Source organism: Neoarius graeffei, chromosome 10 (assembly GCF_027579695.1).
Source record: "Neoarius graeffei isolate fNeoGra1 chromosome 10, fNeoGra1.pri, whole genome shotgun sequence".
Lineage (NCBI taxonomy): Eukaryota > Metazoa > Chordata > Actinopteri > Siluriformes > Ariidae > Neoarius > Neoarius graeffei.
In genome coordinates this window covers 49,379,380-49,399,428 of record NC_083578.1, presented here as the reverse complement: position 1 = coordinate 49,399,428, position 20,049 = coordinate 49,379,380, and the positions used below count along the sequence as shown (strand labels likewise).

Below are 20,049 nucleotides of genomic sequence, written 5' to 3'. Positions count from 1 at the left end.
ATTCTTGTTGGCAACTGGGTGATAGCAGTCTAGCTGTGTTGAAAGCCAGTCTGACAAGCTTTGGGCATTTGCGGTGGTGAGGGGCTATACGGATCTTGAGCTTGGCTCTAACAAGTCTGTGGTCCGTCCAGCAATCAGCACCACACTTTACCCTGGTGATAAGGATGTCGCCATTGTCACGCTGGTGGGTAATGATGAGGTCAATGAGATACCACTGTTTGGATCGCGGGTGCATCCACATAGTCTTGTACTTGTTGGGCTGCCTGAACATTGTGTTGGTTATTAGCAGTCCATACTCCACACATTTACTCAACAGTAGTAGACCATTGATGTTCATCTTTCCAACTCAATGTTTCCCTGTCACTCCTCTCCATTGGTCATTATCTCTGCCAAAGCTGGCATTAAAGTCGTCTAGCAATACGAGTTTGTTGGAAGCAGGCATGGCTTGCAGCAGAGCATACAAGTCAGCATAAAACTGATCTTTGATCTTCTCTGTGTTCGCCATGGTGGGTGTGTAGGCACAGATGATGGTGACAAAATGCTTGTCGGAAGTTGGCAGGCTGGGTTGCACAGACACCTGTGCATGAATTTGATTAAAAAGTGAAAGAGCCATTGCACAGAGGCAATTCCACTCTCTCGGCAGAAGAAGCCTTGACCCAGTGTCACAGAGAACTGTTACATCTGGAGACTTCCTCTGCTGCAGTGGATGACCAGGACTCCTTTGTGTTTCGTCGTGCTCTGAAGCGCTCCACAGCACCTGCTGGAACTGTCTTTCAAGCCGTTGGACCTCACTGATGGTCTCATCCACCCATTCTACCGGAGCCAGACTTTGCATGCAAAGGGTAAACAATCCCTAACTCACCAAGGGTTTCAGACCCAATGGCTACTCTCACCTGGTTTTGCCGGCCAGTCGAAGCCATTGCCCAGGGTGTGGCCACTGTTGCATACAGCTACTAGGAGCCACAGATGAGAGCTGGGTGCCAGGTAGGGACCAAAGCGGATGAACTACTCTAATGAGCATGACGTTCCCCTGCCAGAGGTAGTCTACCCCTCCCATACACCCTGGGAAAATAAATTAATACATGTGAAAAGGCACCAGAAACTTGCTGGTGCTGTATTCTTTATAATTTAAATGCCGACAAAATATTTTTAGAACCCCCCAAAAATGGGGATTTAAAAGGTTTTTTTTTTTTTTTACTATCTTTTAGATGCTAAAATACTAATTCCAATCTGATGCAGGTCAGTATTTTTCAATTTCAGTAGGCTTTATTTAAATGCATTTCAGGCTGTGACTCTCCTGGTAAGTGTTAGAGGATTTGTCGAGGGAAATATTATGCCTCCTATGGTGTGTTATGTGTTACAGTCCCCTGATTTCCAAAAACTTCTAATTTCAAGGCATAGGCAGTACTCCATAGGAAATTCAGCTTGGCACACTTCGCAAGAACAAGGACCAGATGTACATGCGTGAGGAGTGCAAAAACTTGACTCGATGTGGCCACAAAATGTGTTTGCAATGCGCCTGACATTAACATTCAATTTACTAAGGCTGTAGCTCATTACGCAAACTGCACTTGGGACCACCTACTAAATGCATGCTATATGAGGCACAAATTGAGGTCTAAAAGCCTCAGTAAATTGGTGGGAAAAGTCAACCACAGAGCTGTTGAAAAGTTAAGGATTAAAGCAAAAATCTAAGTTCAGTCACAAAAAGATGAAGAGATGTCAGAAGTGTATCAACTGAGTAATTGGTTTTATCCTAATGAAAAGAAAATTGTGTACACAATAAGCTACTTAGTATAAAGGGCTTTTGCATGATAGCCTTTGTATTTGTAACTATAAACAGGCTTTTCATGAGGTTGACTGAGGCTCCTATAAAAGTTTCAACATTTACAATGTCAAATAATTCCTGAACGAATGTCTTCATTAGATACTAAATTTATTTATGTGCTCATGATGTAGGCAATGTGCTATGATCAGGGTTGGCAGAAACAAAAGCAGCATAAGGGCACAAGGCACATAGGGTCAGTATTCTGTATTCATATAGATTAGATTAGATTCAACTTTGTCATTGCACGTCACAGGTACAAGGCAACAAAATGCAGATTGCATCTAACCAGAAGTGCATAGCAGTAAATAAGTGTAATATACAAATATAAATGTATAGGAATTACAGGGTATGGAATGGTATAATGATATGATAGATATTTACAGTATGTACAAAATGTGCAATATGAATGAACTATGGTATGATATATGGATATTTGCAGTATATACAAAACCTGGTATGAATAAACAATAGTGCAAATAGTGATAGTGCAGTGAAGTCAGTTCAAGTCAATTCAGTTTGTTTGGGGGGGGGGGGGGGGTTCGCAAGTGTGTGTGTGGAGGGGGGGACCATGGGGGGTCAGAGTTCAGCAGTGAGACAGCTGAAGGAAAACAAACTGTTCCTGAACCTGGTGGTTTTGGTCCGAAGGCTCCTGTAGCGCCTTCCAGAGGGCAGGAGAGTGAACAGTTTGTGTGCTGGATGGCAGGAGTCTTTGTTGATGTTTATGGTTCTCCTGAGACATTGCTTCCTGTAGACTCCCACGACACACTGTGCGATCTTCACCACCCTCTGCAGTGCCTTCTGGTCCGAGACAGAGCAGTTCCCATACCAGACTGTAATACAGTTGGTTAGGATGCTCTCGATGGTACAGCGGTAGAAGTTCACCAGGATGTCTGAAGAGATGTGGTTTTTCTTCAGGGTCCTCATGAAAAAGAGACGCTGGTGAGCCTTCTTGACCAAGTTGGAGCAGTTGGTTGTCCAGGTGAGGTCCTGCAAGATGTGGATCCCCAGGAATTTGAAGCTGGTCACACGCTCCACTGCTGTTCCATTGATGTGGATGGGTGTGTGTGTGTCAGCATTCCTCCTGAAGTCCATGATAAGCTCCTTGGTCTTATTGGTGTTGAGCACCAGGTTGTTCTCGCTGCACCACACAGCTAGGCAGTCCACCTCCTCCCTGTAGGCTGACTCATCGTTGTCTTTGATGAGGCCTATCACTGTGGTGTCATCCGCAAACTTGATGATGGTGTTAGTGTAATGTACAGGTCTGCAGTCATGAGTAAAAAGGGAGTAGAGGAACGGGCTCATCACACAGCCTTGTGGTACACTGGTGTTTAGGATGAGGGTGGAGGAGCAGTGATGGGGGTGAGTGCTACTGGACGGTAGTCATTGAGACATGCTGGAGTGGAGTGTTTTGGTACTGGCATGATGGAGGTGGTCTTGAAGCAGGTCGGAACAACAGCATGGGCCAAAGACATGTTGAATAAATCCGTCAGGACCCCCGCCAGCTCCCCAGCACATGCTCTGAGCACATGTCCAGGGATGCCATCAGGGCCTGCAGCTTTATGTGGATTGATCCTGCTCAGCACTGCTTTGACATCAGTGGGGGAGAGTGTTCGGGGTTGGTGGTCTGTAGTCAGCCTTGCCCTGGATGCAGACTCCTGGTTGTCCTTCTCAAACCGAGCATAGAAATTGTTGAGCTCGTTGAGAAAGGAGATATCAGAGGATGGGAGGAAAGGGTAGTTGGACTCATAGTCGCTGATGACCTGAATGCCTTGCCACATACGTCAGGGGTTGGAGTTGGAGAAATGCTCCTCAACCTTCTGTTTGTAGCAATGCTTGGCCTTCTTGATGCCACGCTTCAGGTCAGCTCTGGCTGTACTGTAGGCTTGTACATCTCCTGATCTGAAGGCAGTATTGCGGGCTTTCAGCAGTAGATGGACATCTCTGTTCATCCAGGGTTTCTGATTTGGGTACAAGGTGATCAATTTCTGGGTGGTGATGTTGTCTATGGTGGTGGAGATGTAGTCCAGTACAGAGGAAGCGTAGCTGTCAATGTCTGTGTGGGAGTGACAGGTTGTTTGAATGGCAAACATATTCCAGTCTGTGTGTTTGAATTGGTCCTGCAGCACAGTGTCTGTCTCTTCTGACCACACTTTTATTGTCTTCACTATGGGTTTCACACGTTGGATGAGTGGTGAGTACTTAGGGGTGAGAAACAGAGAAGGGTGATCTGACTGTCCTATATGGGGGAGGGGTGTAACTTTGTAAGCTCCAGCTATGTTGAAGTAAACATGGTCCAGTCTCTTATTTCCTCTTGTGTGGCAGGTAACATGTTGATGCAGTCTGGGAAGTAATGTCTTCAAGTTGGAGTGATTAATGTCACCTGCAAAAATAAAGGCAGCCTCTAGGTGCATTTCCTGCTTTTTGCTAATGGCTGCATGCAATTCTCCCATTGCAAGCTTAACATTAGCATCTGGTGGTGTATATACAGCAGTAACTACAACATACATATGAGTTCTCTTGGGAGATAAAAGGGTCTACATTCAACCATGAGAAACTCCATGTTAGGTGAGCAGTGTCTCTCAGCGATAACAGAGTTTGTACACCAAGCTCTATTTATATAAATGCACAAACCTCCGCCTCTGGTTTTGCTGGAGCCATCTACAGTCTTATCTGCACGGTGAGCGTGGTGTCCTGCTAACTCAATAGCACTGTCTGGAAAACTGCTGTTTAGCCATGTCTCTGTAAAGATCATGACGTTGGAGTCCATAATCCGTTTATTGTTGGCGATGCAGAGTCATAGTTCATCCATTTTGTTCGCCAGAGACCGGACATTAGCAAGGAAAATGCTGGGTAAAGGGAGCCTATGCGGTGTTAGCCTTAGCTTAGCTCGTAGCCCCCCTCGCTTACCCTGCCTTTGTTTATGGTCCCGATGCCGTCTGCGAGCACTTCCGCCTGGTGTCCTGGAGATCTCCGGGATGAGGTGAAGATTGGCGATAAAACTGTCGGAATTTCGTGATTCAATGTCCAAGAGCTCCTGTCTGCTGGAAGATGTTAAAGCAGTGCTGTACTGAATGAACAGTCCAGTAAGGAGCAGATAAAACACCGCTAATTAGATTAGATAAAACTTTATTGATCCCTTTGGGAGGGTACCCTCAGGGAAATTAAGATTCCAGCAGTATCATTACAGATAAACAGAGAAAAGAAATAGAGAAAAACTTCTAGATAAATTAAAATAAATTAAGTATTTACAGATACAAATATAAAAGAATAAGATATGGGGAAGAGAGGAAGGGGGAGGGGGAAAGGGGGAGAAGTGGGGTTAGGGTAAGTGTGTGTGTGTGGGGGGGGGGGGGGGGGGCAGGAAAGATATTGCACTTTATATTGCACATTATATTGCACATTGTCCGGTATTGCTTATTGTTAGGCTAGGCTACTGCTCCTTCCCATCCTCTGTCCTCCTGTTACCCCTCCTCCCCCCCCAGAGAGGAGTTGTACAGTCTGATGGCATGAGGGACAAAGGAGTTTTTGAGTCTGTTCGTCCTGCACTTGGGAAGGAGCATTCTGTCACTGAACAGGCTCCTCTGGTTGCTGATGACGGTGTGCAGAGGGTGACTGGCATCGTCCATGATGTTCACTAGTTTGTCAATAGACCTCTTCTCTGCCACCGTCACCAGAGTCTCCAGCTTCATGCCGACCACAGAGCTGGCCCGCCTGATGAATTTGTCCAGCCTGGATGTGTCCTTCTTGGATGTGCTGCCCCCCCCCAGCACACCACGGTGTAAAACAGGACACTGGCGACCACAGACTGATAGAACATCCGCAGGAGTTTCCTGCAGATGTTAAAGGACTGCAGCCTCCTAAGGAAGTATAGCCTGCTCTGTCCCTTCCTGTATAAGTGATTGATGTTGCAAGTCCAGTCCAGCTTGCTGTCCAGCCACAGCCTGAGGTACTTGTAGAAATCCACAGCCTCCACCTTGACTCCCTCAATCAGAACTGGTCGTGACCTTGGTCTGAACCTCCCAAAGTCAATGACCAGCTCCTTGGTCTTCGAGGTGTTGAGCTGCAGATGGTTCCTGTTGCACCACACAGCGAAGTCCCTCACCAGGCTCCTATACTCCTCCTCTCTGTTGTCACTGATACACCCAACGATGGCTGTGTCATAGGCAAACTTCTGAATGTGACACAGCTCTGAGTTGTAGCAGAAGTCCGCAGTGTACAGAGTGAAGAGAAGAGGGGCCAGCACCGTGACCTGGGGTGCTCCAGTGCTGCTAATTACAGTGTCAGACGTGATGTCGTTCAGCCTGACGTACTGCAGCCTGTCAGTGAGGTAGCTGGAGATCCAGGTGACCAGACAGAGGTCCACTCACATCCTGTTCAGTTTGTCCTGAAGCAGTAGGGGCTGGATGGTGTTGAAGGCACTCAAGAAGTCCAAGAAGAGAATCCTCACTGTGCCATTTCCCTTATCCAGATGCGAGTGGGCTCGGTATACTAGCAGGTAGAGGATGGCGTCTTCCACACCAACACCTGCCCGGTACGCAAACTGCAGACAGTCCTGGGCATGTTGTACCTGGGGTCTGAGGAGGCGGAGGAAGAGATGCTCCAATGTCTTCATCAGATGTGAAGTGAGTGCCACCGGTCGGAAGTCGTTCAGCTCACTGGGCTGATTCTTTTTGGGAACTGGAACGATACATGATGTCTTCCAGAGGGTTGGCACTCTCCCCAGCTGCAAGCTGAGGCTGAAGATGCGTTGGAGTGGTTCACCCAGTTCAGCAGAGCAGGTCTTCAGTAGTCGTGGACACACCTTGTCCGGGCCTGCTGCTTTCCTGGGGTGAAGCTTTCTCAGTTGACCTCTGACCTGGTCTGCAGTAATGCATAGAGGAGTCTGTGTTGAGGTGGGGGAGGAGGGGGCTGCTGTGATGACTGGGGGGAGATGTGTTGAGGGAAGAAGGAGAGATGGCTGCAGTGAGGGAGAGGGTGGGGGGACGTGGGCTGGTTGAACCGATTGAAGAAGTCATTCAACTTGTTCGCCTTCTCCACTGTCCCCTCAATGACTCTGGTCTTTGTGTTGTGGCCTGTGATGGTTTTCACACCTTCCCAGACCTCCCTCATGCTGTTCTCCTTCAGCTTCTGCTGCACCTTTCTCCTGTAGCTGTCCTTAGCTTCCCTCATGCAGCGTTTCACCTCCTGCTGTGCTGCTTTCATTGCCTCCCTATCCCTGCTCCTGAAGGCGGCCTTCTTCCTGTTGAGGACAGCTTTGACTTCCTGTGTTACCCATGACTTGTTATTAGGGTAACACCGTACAATCTTAGCGGGGGAGACCACGTGTGCACAGAAGTTGAGGTAATCCGTCAGACAGTGCGTCAGCCCCTCTATGTTCTCACAGTGTGGGCTAAGCAGCACATCCCAGTCCGTGATGTCATAGCAGTCTCTGAGGGCATCTTCCATTTCAGGGGACCACCTCCTGATGGAGCTAGTTGTTGCAGGCTGCCTTTAAACCAGGGGGGTGTACTTCGGCTGTAGACGAACCAAGTTGTGGTCAGACTTCCCTAGTGTGGGGAGGGGTGTGACTCTGTAAGCATCCCTCACATTAGCATACAACAAGTCAATTGTCTTGTTGTTCCTTGTTGGACAATCCACAGCCTGGTAAAAAGCAGCCAAAGTAGAGTCCAAAGTAGCATGATTAAAGTCCCCAGAAATGATGATAAATGCCTCAGGGTGCTGTGTCTGCAGCCTTGCTGTGACAGAGTGAATCCTCTCACATGCAGTGGCTGCATCTGCCTTCGGAGGGATGTAAACACAGATGGTGATCACATGACTGAACTCCCTCGGCAGATAATATGGCCGCAGGCTAACGGCAAGCAGCTCCAAGTCCGGGCAACATAAAATTGTCTTTACGGAGATATGTCCCGGGTTACACCAGCGATTGTTAACATAAATGATGAGTCCCCCACCTTTGCTTTTCCCGCACGTGTTAGTGTCTCTGTCGGCTCTCACAGCAGTGAATCCCTGCAGGTCCACGTTAGCATCCGGTACAAGGTGTGTTAGCCATGTCTCCGTAAAAATAAATAAGCTGCTCTCCCGGTAAATCCGCTGGTTATTCAGTGTGGGTAGCTCGTCGACTTTATTCTGCAGCGAGTTCACACTCCCCATGATAACGGAGGGAATGGATGGTTTGTAGCGCCGCCGGTTGTCCGCTAGCCTAGCCTTTAGCTTAGCTCCAGCCTTGCAGCCCCTGGGTTTCCTCCTCAGCTCGGCCAGGATGGGGTGTTGTACCCCGGCTCGTCCCATTGTTTTCAGGGCCAGCAGCTCCTCTCTCGAATAAGTGAGAAAAGTGGCTCCTGGTTGTGTGTTAAAGTTAAATATATCCATGTTATATAGTTAAACACACTATGTCTTCATAAGAAGAGCAAAAAAGTAAAAAAAAAAAGGTGGAAAAAAGAGGTTTAAAGAGCTAAAAACTACAGAGCTACTGGAGAGGCAGCCATCTCACGCAGCGCCCATACGTAAATAATTCGCAAAATGGTCTCGCACCACAGTACCTGAGTGAACTTCTGCTCCTCTATGACCCGCCACGCCTACTTAGATCAAAAGGTGCAGGCTATCTGCTGGTACCTCGTATAGTGAAGGCTACATCAGGGGGCAGAGCCTTTTCTTACAAAGCCCCACTGTTATGGAACAGCCTTCCAAGTAATGTTCGGGAATCAGACACAGTCTCAGCATTTAAGTCTAGGCTGAAAACATATCTGTTTAGTCAAGCCTTTTGTTAATGGTGTTTATGAGGTAAAGGAGTAGATCTGGAGGGTCCTCAGACATAGAGTGTTTTGGTAAACTGGGATGTATGGATGCTGTCAGTCCCCACTCGCTTGCTCACTCGAGTTTGTTGACGGTGTAGTGGCTGGCTGCTTTATGTCCCGGGGCTCCCTCATGCCTGTGTTACCTTCTGGCTCTCTCCTTTTAGTTATGCTGTCATAGTTAGTTGCCGGAGTCCCTGCTTGTACTCGGTGCAATATGTATACTGCTCCTACTTATTCAGGTGACATTGGGCATACCTAACAACCTGTGTTTTCCTTCCCTCCCCCCCACCTCAAATCTGTCCCTCTGAGTTACATGGAGTCAACAGGAAATCTTTTGGTGGAGAGGGTGGAGACCTCGACTGGCTATCGTAGCCTGCAGGGAATCGGCCGTCAGACATTCTGTCGCATGTCCCAGACCCGGTGAAATGTAACTGAATTGTCTTGGCCAGCCCTAAGGGTCCCATCTGCATCTCATCATTGCTGAGGAGTGTGCTCCCATCACCCAATCAAGCATCCAGCCAGAGCAGGTCATGATATTTTTTACCATATTAACATGCCATTGTTGTGTGTTATGCCTGATGTAAAGACTCATCTCTGCGAGCCTACCACACAGATTTAATACTTGTCATTTTTAGGGCATACCTAACAACCTGTGTTTTCTTTCTCTCTCTCTTCCCCCCCCCCCCCCCCAATCTGTCCCTCTGAGTTACATGTTGATCCTGGGATTGAGATGCTGGCCTCTTCTGCCCCTCGGACCTGCTTGATCCATCCTGGTGCCCTGTGTCTGGTCGGAGTTTTATCGCCCCACTCCTGTGAAGGACGGCCCCATGAGGACAGTTGAGGGTTATACCTGTTAAAACTGTTAATATTATAGTCAGGCTGTCTGTTGTTGCCCAAATGAGGATGGGTTCCCTTTTGAGTCTGGTTCCTCTCGAGGTTTCTTCCTCATGTCGTCTGAGGGAGTTTTTCCTTGCCACCGTCGCCACAGGCTTGCTCATTGGGGATAGATTAGGGATAAAATTAGCTCATGTTTTAAGTCGTTCAAATTCTGTAAAGCTGCTTTGCGACAATGTTTATTGTTAAAAGCGCTGTACAAATAAACTTGATTTGATTTGATTGGAGAGACACTGAGCCTCGCGTTGTTCACGCGCCACCATCTTGGTCAAAATATAGTACTCAGAGTTGTGATCAGCTTCAGTAATGAGCAGCGTTAAGTCCAGTGCCAGTGTGTGCCACATCTGTAACAGTCAGGTGGGTTCAACCCTTCTGTAAAAACTCAGTCAACCTCAGAGACATAGAGCATTCAGGTGATTTGCATAATCTAAATGATGTGTCTAGAAAATGAACTTGTGCATGTGAAGCCCATTTCTGAATAGCGATAATGTTCCCTGCATAGACACTGATGTTACCTTTGGACTTAATTTAGGTTTTTCGGACAAGTTTTGGGAGGCAAAATTAGCTGCCATTAACTGCCCAAAGTTTACTACATTAAATGGAATATGTAACCAGTCGCACATCCCACTTCTCTAAACTTTTTTGCACCAACTTCCCACTTGTTTGTGTGATCTGCCTTCAAATACCTATCATGAGAACACAGTTTGAGAGTTCTCACGTGCATGGTCTCTTTAGGCTTTTTCATGTAGAATGTAGAATTATCATAGAAAGCAGATCCAAACAGCTTAATACATCTTTCTCTGATTGTTAGAATACATACAACTGGGAAGTTCTTGACAATTTACATTTCCGGTTGAGAGAATGCTGTGCGCATTTTGGCTGCTGCTTCTCACCAGAGCTTTTTTTCCCCTTTCTTTTTCTTTCTGCATTTGTATATTTTGATGTTTGTTCTGTCTTAACGTTTTTCAGATTTTGTCTCTGTGTCCACCAGTTGTGGCACAGCTCCAGACCCAGACTTGATCGTCAGTTTCTCCAGGTCTTGGTCTGCCATAAGTGATGCGTGTTCTGCTTGCTTTGGATCGCGGTGTGCTTGTTGCTCTTGTTTGTTGCCCAGTGCTCTATGTGGTGATGTTTCTGTGCTTACTTTATGGCTCTATGGCGTGGTGTTCCGAGCTCCGTTGCCTGGTGGCATCGCGGCGTCTGTGCAGGTAGTGTGGGGCATGTGTGTGTATGCCTTTTGGTGGGACTGTGAGTAGCTATGCCACTGGAGCTACATCCTGACCACTTCTGGAGGACTCCCCCCCGCTTGTGTTTGTAATTGTAAAGCGACCTTGGGTGTGAGAAAGGCGCTATATAAATTAAACCTATTTATATTATTGTTGTTATTATTCAAATAATAACCATACTAAGTTAAATACTTTTATTTCTATTTCTAAATGCTACTCATCTCAAAAAGCATACAAAAAGCTGAAGAAAATCAGCTAAATGGCAATAAGCATAAATACCAGTGTTGCAAATTACATTGATGATTTTCATAATAACACACCTAAGTGATGGATGGTGGAACTCTGCAGTCCACAGTTGCTTCTGCTGATTGCAATCATTATTAATTATGTGCAGCAGCAACTATTTATGAGGTTTTCAGCCACTGAAGCCCCGTTTACATGTAACCGGATATCTATTGCCGCTTTTCCACTACAAACGCGGCTGAGTCGTGCCGTGCCGAGTCGAGCTGAGTCGAGCTGAGCGGGGCTGTTGAAGTTGCATTTCGACTACAACCGCGCTGAACCGTGCTGGCTGGAAGTGGGTGGACACATTGGGTGGAGTTAGCGAAAGTGGGTGGACGTCATGTGATGTCGTTAAGCAGCGCAAACAGTGACATCAGTGACAGTGGCGGAACAAGTCAGAGCCGGGCCGGGGGCGGGGCAAATGACCGGGCCCTTTATTAAAGCTTATCATAACATCATTTTAGGCTACAAAATGTCCGCAACTGCGGTGTTTACCAATTTCAACACTACCGGGTGCAACTATGTTATTTAGTACATCAAGTCCTTCAAACGAACATGTAACTCAGAAACAAAAAACATTAGGATACTGTACATGGCTCATAATAAAACATCAATAGCCTATACTGCGCACATTATTTGAAGGGCATACGAATGAGCGCTCAGAGTGGTGACAGGAAGAGTCAGAAATAAAAGGAGGGCGGTGCAAACCTCACTGAATGCACTGTGTTTACCAATTTCAACACTACGGGGTGCAACTATGTTATTTAGTACATCAAGTCCTTCAAACGAACATGTAACTCAGAAACAAAAAACATTAGGATACTGTACATGGCTCATAATAAAACATCAATAGCCTATACTGCGCACATTATTTGAAGGGCATACGAATGAGCGCTCAGAGTGGTGACAGGAAGAGTCAGAAATAAAAGGAGGGCGGTGCAAACCTCACTGAATGCACTGTGTTTACCAATTTCAACACTACGGGGTGCAACTATGTTATTTTGTACATTAAGTCCTTCAAACGAACATGTAACTCAGAAACAAAAAAACATTAGGCGACATACTGTACATGGCTCATAATAAAACATCAATAGCCTACTGCGCGCATTATTTGAAGGGCATACGGCGAGCCTTGCGCTCCGTGAACTCGTCCACAATGCTCTGACTGATTCAGTGAGCTTTTAAGCAGTAGTCTCACGACCCGAATAGTAAACAATAAACATGGAGGACATGGAGTCGTTAGTGTTGCTGGTCTTGGTGCTGTGGCTTGTTGTCACCGACAACGCGGACAGATACTGGCAAGAGCGTATAGATGAGGCGAGGCGCATAAGGCTTCAGAAATTCTCGTAATTCATAATTATTCTTCTTCCGGGTTTGCGGTGTTTACAGATCCCAGCGCGCTCGCGGGGCGTGTGTGGGCATGTGAGGACACGCCTCCTCACCAATCAGTGCACAGGGGAGTGTCTGCTCACGCCTCCAGCCTCAGTCGGCTCGCTTTGGCTCGCTTCAGCCCCACTCCAAAACGGTGCGAGTTTTAGGGGCTAAGCAGGGCTGAAACGAGCTGAGTCGTGCTGGTTTTTGGTAGTCGAAACGCGAGCCGTGTCGGGCTGAAGTGAGCTGAAGCGAGCTGAAGTGAGCTGAAAAAGGGTAGTGGAAAAGGGCCATAAGAAGACGCATATTTATTTATGCGGTTGCACCTCTCATTTACACGTAAACGGAGGTTTCAGTCACTGAAAACGGATATCTTTGAAAACTCCGGGCAAAGTGGAGATTTCTGAAAACTCCGTTTTCATGCCTGCGTGTAAATAGTGGAAAACGGAGTTTTAGGTTTTCCTGACGTCACAATATGCGTCACAGAACAATATTTGTGTCAGGCGCTCAATATTTTGGTTTGACGGTCTCATGGATGCAACTAGGAATATAGATTTATAGTTAGCTCTATTCCCAGCGGTTTGAAAGAGCTAATGAAAGGCTGTAGTAATCTACACGAGTAACCTTCAACAGACACTTTATTTAGATGGAATCCAGTTTATTAGTTATAAATGTACAAATAAACATATTTCCTTTTGCCTTTATAGCAAAAGGAAAATAACTCCTCATGGAAAGACTTATTGGAACTCCCTCTTCAAAGATATAAACTGGAGTAGAGCTTGGCTTGTCCCATTTAAATTTTAAATTTCTAACAAAATCAGAGAATTACATCTTAAACTATTACATAACATCTATCCTACTAATGCATACATCTCCAGATTTTCCGATATCGATGACAGCTGTACCTTTTGTAAAAAAGATAAAGTATCATCCATTTATTTTATAAATGCCCATTTCGTATCACCTTTTGGAAGGTTTTGGGAAATTTTCTTTTCGCTAAAACTACAGTCAAGTATCACTTTGATGAGAAAATCATTATTTTTGGCACTTTCTCATACAATAATAAATTTAACATAATTAATCTCCTTATATTACTAGGTAAATTCCATATACATAAAGTCAAAATGTCCAAGGCAACCCCCTCATTCCCATTATTTTTAATTGAATTAAAAATGTATTTTGAGTCTCTGTCACATATCGAATCCAACAAAAAGTGCTTATCAGCTATTCAATTTTATTAATTACATTAAGTGAAATTGTCTGTCATTTCAATTTGCCCTGTTTTATATCTCCTTTTCTTTCTTTAAACTTATTTCTATTTATTATTTTATGTTATTTTATTCACTTATCACCCCTATATTTTTTTTCTACATTACTTATTTTTTTATTTATGCCTTTGTCATGTCTTGGAATGTCTGTCACTTTGTCTTTCACTTGTTCTTACTGTTTTGTTGTTGTATTGTCTAATCTTAAATTAAAATAAAATAAAAAGGTCTCATGGATGCAACACGGGTGGCCATCCTTTTTACATATTTGCAAACACTTTTGGTTTGTTTGCATTTGCAAATAGGACTACAACTGCTTTATGAGGAGCAGAGGAGAAGGACTGCGAGGAGGGTCACAGTTTTTCAGGCACTTTTCCTCCCACCAAGACAAAGGCTTACTGTTTACCAACGTCGCCGCCGCCACCATGTCATGTCATTTGTATTTTCATGATTCTGATAGGCTAATATGGCTTTATACTTCTCCTTATACTGCCACCTATATGTTTGGCATGCTCATAATAGCGCTTAGCCACGTATCTATGCGGATCCGTGTAAATGCAGATATTTTGGAGAACGGTCTGGTGTAATCATGGATATTTTTGAAAACTGAGAGGCGGGGTTATCCATTTCTATACATACCCGGGTACGTGTAAACTAAGCATGAAATGCCAACCACATGCAGCTACCAAAGAGTGAATAGCAGAGAGCTGGAAAAGAATGCTGAAAAATAAGACATGTCAACGTGGTAGAAACTGCAGACAGATTGAGATTTTTATTTCTATTATTATTCTTTGTTTGACACCACCTACCAAAAGTGAATAACTTGATGGCATTGTATGGGTTAGTTAATAACAAGAGGCCTGGCAGCTCAACACACCCCTGCACTCCAAACTGCTTGGTTGGCAGCTACAGTAATTGACTATAAGTGCTCTGAAAATTCATTTTGCCATGTTAGGCAGTGTAAGGAGAGATTTATGCACTGCACTTCTGAATCACACAGAGCAGGAACCATGAGAAAGAGCTGAGACCTCAGTCAAAGAACTAGAAATCAGGCAGAGATGTCTTTATTTCCCATTGAATCAGAACTGATTCAACAGGAATGTGAAATTAGATACAAGATGTGTACGCTGGAGCCAGAGGCACGTTATATTCATACTGGCATACTGGGGTTAGTATGAGAGTCCAGCAAGGTACAATAACACACTGATTACCAGCTCAATACAACCGTCCTACACACGAGCAAAAATTAAGTTTGGCACAAGAATAATAACCTCCATCACTAAACAGTCTAGACTCTACCTGAGGATCAGACTCAGTATATGACAAAGTTATAGAAGTAAACAGAAAAAAATATAGGTGTTCAAACAGTCACAATAGCATGACTCTAAATCAAAGTTAACTTCTATTTAACTTTATCTAACTTTACTTGCAATACTGTGGCAATAACTTATGAAATACTATGAGCAGAGTTGATTAAGGGTGTTTTCATACTTGGTCCAAATACTCAAGTCTGCTCTCAGGGCTGATTCTGGGCTTGTTTTTGGGGGAGAGGCCCATCACAAGTTTGTGTTCACATACAAGAAACCCTTCCAAGAAGTATACTGCCAGATCTCACTTTCCAGTTAGAATCCTTCCTGCTTTTCTGGCAGAAGACTATATTTCACCACAGAAACTATTGATGATCATTATAGCCTTTTCAATCTTCTCCATGTCCTGGATATTCTTTTATTCTTTTGTGTTTGCTTATCATCCCACAGCAAAATGGCATTTTAGTGTTTTAAAGCTATAAACTGTTGATTCTCTAAATAAATTGCAGGTTCATCTGAGAAAAGATTTTCAGAACAATATGAAGCACATGTAAATGCACTGCTTTGAGATACACTGATGACATTTTTGGTAGCTCCACAAGAACACAAAGTGCTCTGCTTTCTCCAATATCACCCAATCACAACAATTCCCTTCTGAAAAGTAAGGAAGTGTGTGAATATTATAAAAAATATTCACATATTATATTGTTAATTTCTGAAGACCTCTGAGATGAGACAATGGCCCAAGATACTTCTACTGACAGATGTACTTATTTGGTGCTCACTTATCGAACTAATAAAACAGTGACTAAAATTATACATAAACACAGAATGATCACAAAAGTAAGGAAGTGTGTGAATTCCTTACATAAACACAGAATGATCACAAAAACTGCTTCCATTTTAAAGGAAGGGTCTCTAGCTTATCGCAGGAGACAAAAAACAAACAAGCCCGTGACTTCCACAGAAATACTTTCATGACGACTATTATGTGATGAGAAAATACACAGATACTCAGCCATGGTACCAACTGGTGTTTCTCCTGTTTTGTTGCAGTACAACCTGGAATTCAAATGGTATTTATTTGGAGTGTATGCAATGGACCTAATAAAAGAGCCCAAATTACTGAAGTAGAATGGGGGAAAAGTTTGTTTAAAGGAGAAAGAAAAAAAAAACCCTGAAAAGTTGTGAGTGCATAAGTATTCACCCCCTACGCTATGAAACCCCTAAATACTTCTGGTCTATCTTCAGAAGTCACATAATTAGTTGATTAAGATCCACCTGTGCACAAAGTGTCACATGATCTGTCACATGATGTCTGTATAAATCAACCTGTTCTGGAAGGACCCTGACTCTGTATCACTAAGTGAGCAATATGAAAACCAAGGAGCACTCCAAACAGGTCAGAGAGAAAGTTGTGGAGAAGTATCGAGCAGGGTCGGGTTACCCAAAAAACTTGGCACGTCCCATTAAATCCATCATCACAAAATGGAAAGAATATGGCACCACTACAAACCTAACAAGAGAAAGTCACCCAACAAAACCTACAGCCCAGGCAAGGACAGCATTAATCAGAGATTCAACAAAGATACCAGAGATAACATTGAAGGAAATGCAAAGATCCACAGTGGAGATGGGAGTATCTGTCCATAGGACCACTTTAAGCTGTACATTGCACAGAATTGGAGCAGTTTTGCCTTGAAGAATGGGCAAAAATCCCAGCAGCTGGATGTGCAAGCTAATAGGGACATACCCCAAGAGACTTGCAGCTGTAACTGCAGTAAAAGAAGGTGGCTCTAAAAAACATTTACTTTTTTTTAAGGGGGAGGTGCAATAGTCAATACTTATGCACACTCATGATTTCAGGTTTTTTTTTTTTTTGTCTTAATTATTGTTTGTGTCACAAAAAAATATTTTGCACCTTCAAAGTGGTAGGTAAGTTGTGTAAATCAAATAGTACAACCCCCCCCCCCCCCCCCCAAAAAAAAAAAAAATAATAATAATAATAATAATTATACTTTAATTCCAGGTTTTAATACACCAAAACAGGAAAAAAAACATCAAGAAGGTGAATACTTTCACAAAACACTATGATTTTAGTGGCTGTCGTAATAAATGCACGATAACCCTTTACTTTTTTTCGAGGGACACCAAAAGCCTGTACACAGTCCTTCCTAATGAAAATTTGTAAGGTTTAAAACATTTTCTTGAATGGAAAAGGGCCCTGCTGAAATTATATCAAGAGATTTTGAGTTCAAATTGCAATGTTGCCACAGCCATCTGTGGGCAGGAGCCCAAGTGAGCAAAATTGCCCATACTCTCAGGGAGGGAGAGTGTCATACTTTCTATCCCTTATCAATCACAGTGACATTAGATGATCGTGGGCATCTATGAGCTCCTAAATTAGATTAGATAGAACTTTATTGATCCCTTTGGGAGGGTTCTCTCAGGGAAATTAAAATTCCAGCAGCATCATTACAGGATAAACAGAGAATAGAAAATAGAGAAAATGTCTAGATAAATTAAATTAAGTATTTACATATACAAATACAAAAAAGAATAAGATATGGGAAAAGAAAGGGGGAAAAAAAGTCTAGCAGGAGAGGTATTGCACATTTATACTGTACATTGTCCAGTATTGCTTTTTGTCAGGCTAGGCTAGGCTACTGTGTTAACTTGAATAAACACGATGTTTATATTACTTTCACAGCTTTATTGCTCTTCACCATCCATGCGTCATTGCTGCTCAAATCACACCTCCCTGCATAGCAACAAAAAACGCGCCCCCTACATCGCACAGGTCAAAAGTAGAACTTCTTTTACCATAAAGAACAGAATAAAAGGGAAGTACACGTTAACAATCTCCCTCTATCTTAATTTTTTTTAATTAACTTTACCAAAAATAACAAAATAAAGTTCTCATGACCATTAACAGAACTCAAAACTCAGATGATTTTTCACAATTATTCGGTGTGAATTTGACAAAACTGAACATATTTACATATCAACCAGTTTTCAGGTTTCATTAGAATTACATACCAAGTCCCTCCTTTTTAAATGGTTGCAGCTTCCAAAGTCCTTCACTCAGTGCTTTCAGTAGGACCAAAGCCAATGATCCCTTTTAAGTAAGACAGTCAGCTAGTTGTGCTTTACTATCCGACCATAGCATCTCCTTGATTTTCTTGCTTTGTATGAGCTCCCTTATGCTACTGATCTCCAGTCACAGTCTCTTCTCTGTGACCTGTTTTGTTGACTTAAGGGCATCAAACCGAGAGTGATTGTCAGTCACACAGACCAACGGAAGAGTATTCAGTTCAGCATTCCCAGCAGTGAGCTCAGAAAACAGGGTTGCCAGAAAAATGGCACTGTCTATCCCATCTGCCATGGCAAGAGTTTCTCCTGCAAGGGTGCGCCGCACTACACGTCTAATTCTCTTTGACTGCCAACAAAGAGGAGAGAATTTTCCTTCATTTCCCATAAGGACAATTAAAGTTCCTCCCTGTGTACCTCCATCTGGAAGGTTGCCAAGAGATGCATCACTGCAAACAACCAAGTTCAGAGCATCATTTTCTCCCAAATGCTGAAACTTGAGGGTCACCTGTTCTGACTTAAGCTTACAAATTATTTTATTTACCTCATGAATAGACTGCACTGTAGCATGTTTCACATTGGATGCTAAACTACAGGAGTTGAACATGATATCTGGTCTGGTCTGTTTTGCAACCCATAGGATCTGTCCTATTTTTGACCTGAGCTGCTCTTTCTCCGTTTCATTTAGGGGGCATCCCTCTGCATGGCTTGTGCTGCTTGCATGTGAAGAGGTTGTAGATTATTGATGTAACTGTGCTGATGTACCTCAACTACACCATCAACAGTAGCAAAATTCAACCCCACAAAGCAGAAGTTTTTGTCCTCCTCGCGTCCCACATGGAACGCAGATTTGAGGAGAGGAATCACACTTGCTGAGAAGTTTTGTGAGCCTGCCCAAAGAAAATCATCTACATGGCATGCAAGTACTCCAGTAACTTTAAGCTCATCATCTGGCCAGTAAAAGACGGCTGGATCCACCTGAGACATCTTATCACCTGTGCTCAGCATGATTTCTTTCACTTTGTTATAGCAATATAGTGATGCATCAGCAAGACCATATACACATTTCTTTAGTTTCCATAAAACTTATCTTAGACTTATAAAACAATCTTAGACTGTCCTTCCCACCCTCTACATGAGGAGCTGATCAGCCACAGAAGCACATTCAGTAAACGGCTGATTCTTCCATGCTGTACAACTGAGAGACACAGGAAATCATTCCTACCTGTTGCTGTCAAGCTGTACAATGCCACTGTATAACTGTGGTACACTTCTTACCATGTATCCTTAACTCAGGTGCAATATATGTATACAGGAATCATTGTATATAAAATCACTTCTTTTTGCTTTTACTTAAGTTATTGAACTTATTTAAATTTATTTTATTTATTCTTTTTTAAGGACTATTTTATCTTCTATTTTTAGACATATTTACTTCTTCCTTGATTCAGGAGCTTGGTTGCAATTTTGAATTTCCCTCCAGGGATTAATAAAGTAATTCTGATTCTGAAACACCTTCACTGCCTGCCTCTGGAGGGGGACAAATATAAATGTCCTTGAACAGTTCCATGCCCTGTAGGAATGCTGACTTAATGTCCATGGAATGGACTTTCCACTGTTTTTGACAGATTACAGCTAACAGTAGCCTAAGAGATTCTGAGGCACAGGTTGGGGAATCTTTCTCTAACTCCTGGATATTAAGCTCTTCAAAACCTCTAGCTAAGAGTTGAGCTTTAGGCACAATATCCTTGGAAGTTTCCTTGAGACTGCAGACCCATCTGGTGGAGACACATTTCTGACCTGTATTATTGACTTCATCAAAAACACCATTACTGTGCCAATTCTTTATCTCATCCTGTTTAGCTGCATCAAATGAAATATCTTTTGTTATAAGCACATCTGCATCCCTGTCTTCTGTTTGAACATTGAGACTATCAACACGTGACATATCAACTGACTCTTTTTGTCCATCACTCCCATCAGGCTGAAGGT

At 43.6% G+C, this 20,049-nt stretch overlaps 1 protein-coding gene across 2 annotated transcripts in view; it reads right to left on the bottom strand.

Annotated features, from left to right (window-relative positions):
* fbxl17 (F-box and leucine-rich repeat protein 17) overlaps positions 1-20,049 on the bottom strand; it is an 898,173-nt gene that overhangs the window by 262,399 nt on the left and 615,725 nt on the right. The window contains exon 8 of one of the 2 annotated variants that reach the window (XM_060931858.1): positions 996-1,062. The exons of the other annotated variant lie outside the window; for it this stretch is intronic. Coding sequence (XP_060787841.1) covers positions 1,011-1,062 — 52 coding nt within the window. The 3' untranslated portion in view covers positions 996-1,010. Of the gene's footprint in view, positions 1-995; positions 1,063-20,049 lie in introns of those variants that run through there. 2 annotated transcript variants of the gene reach the window in all.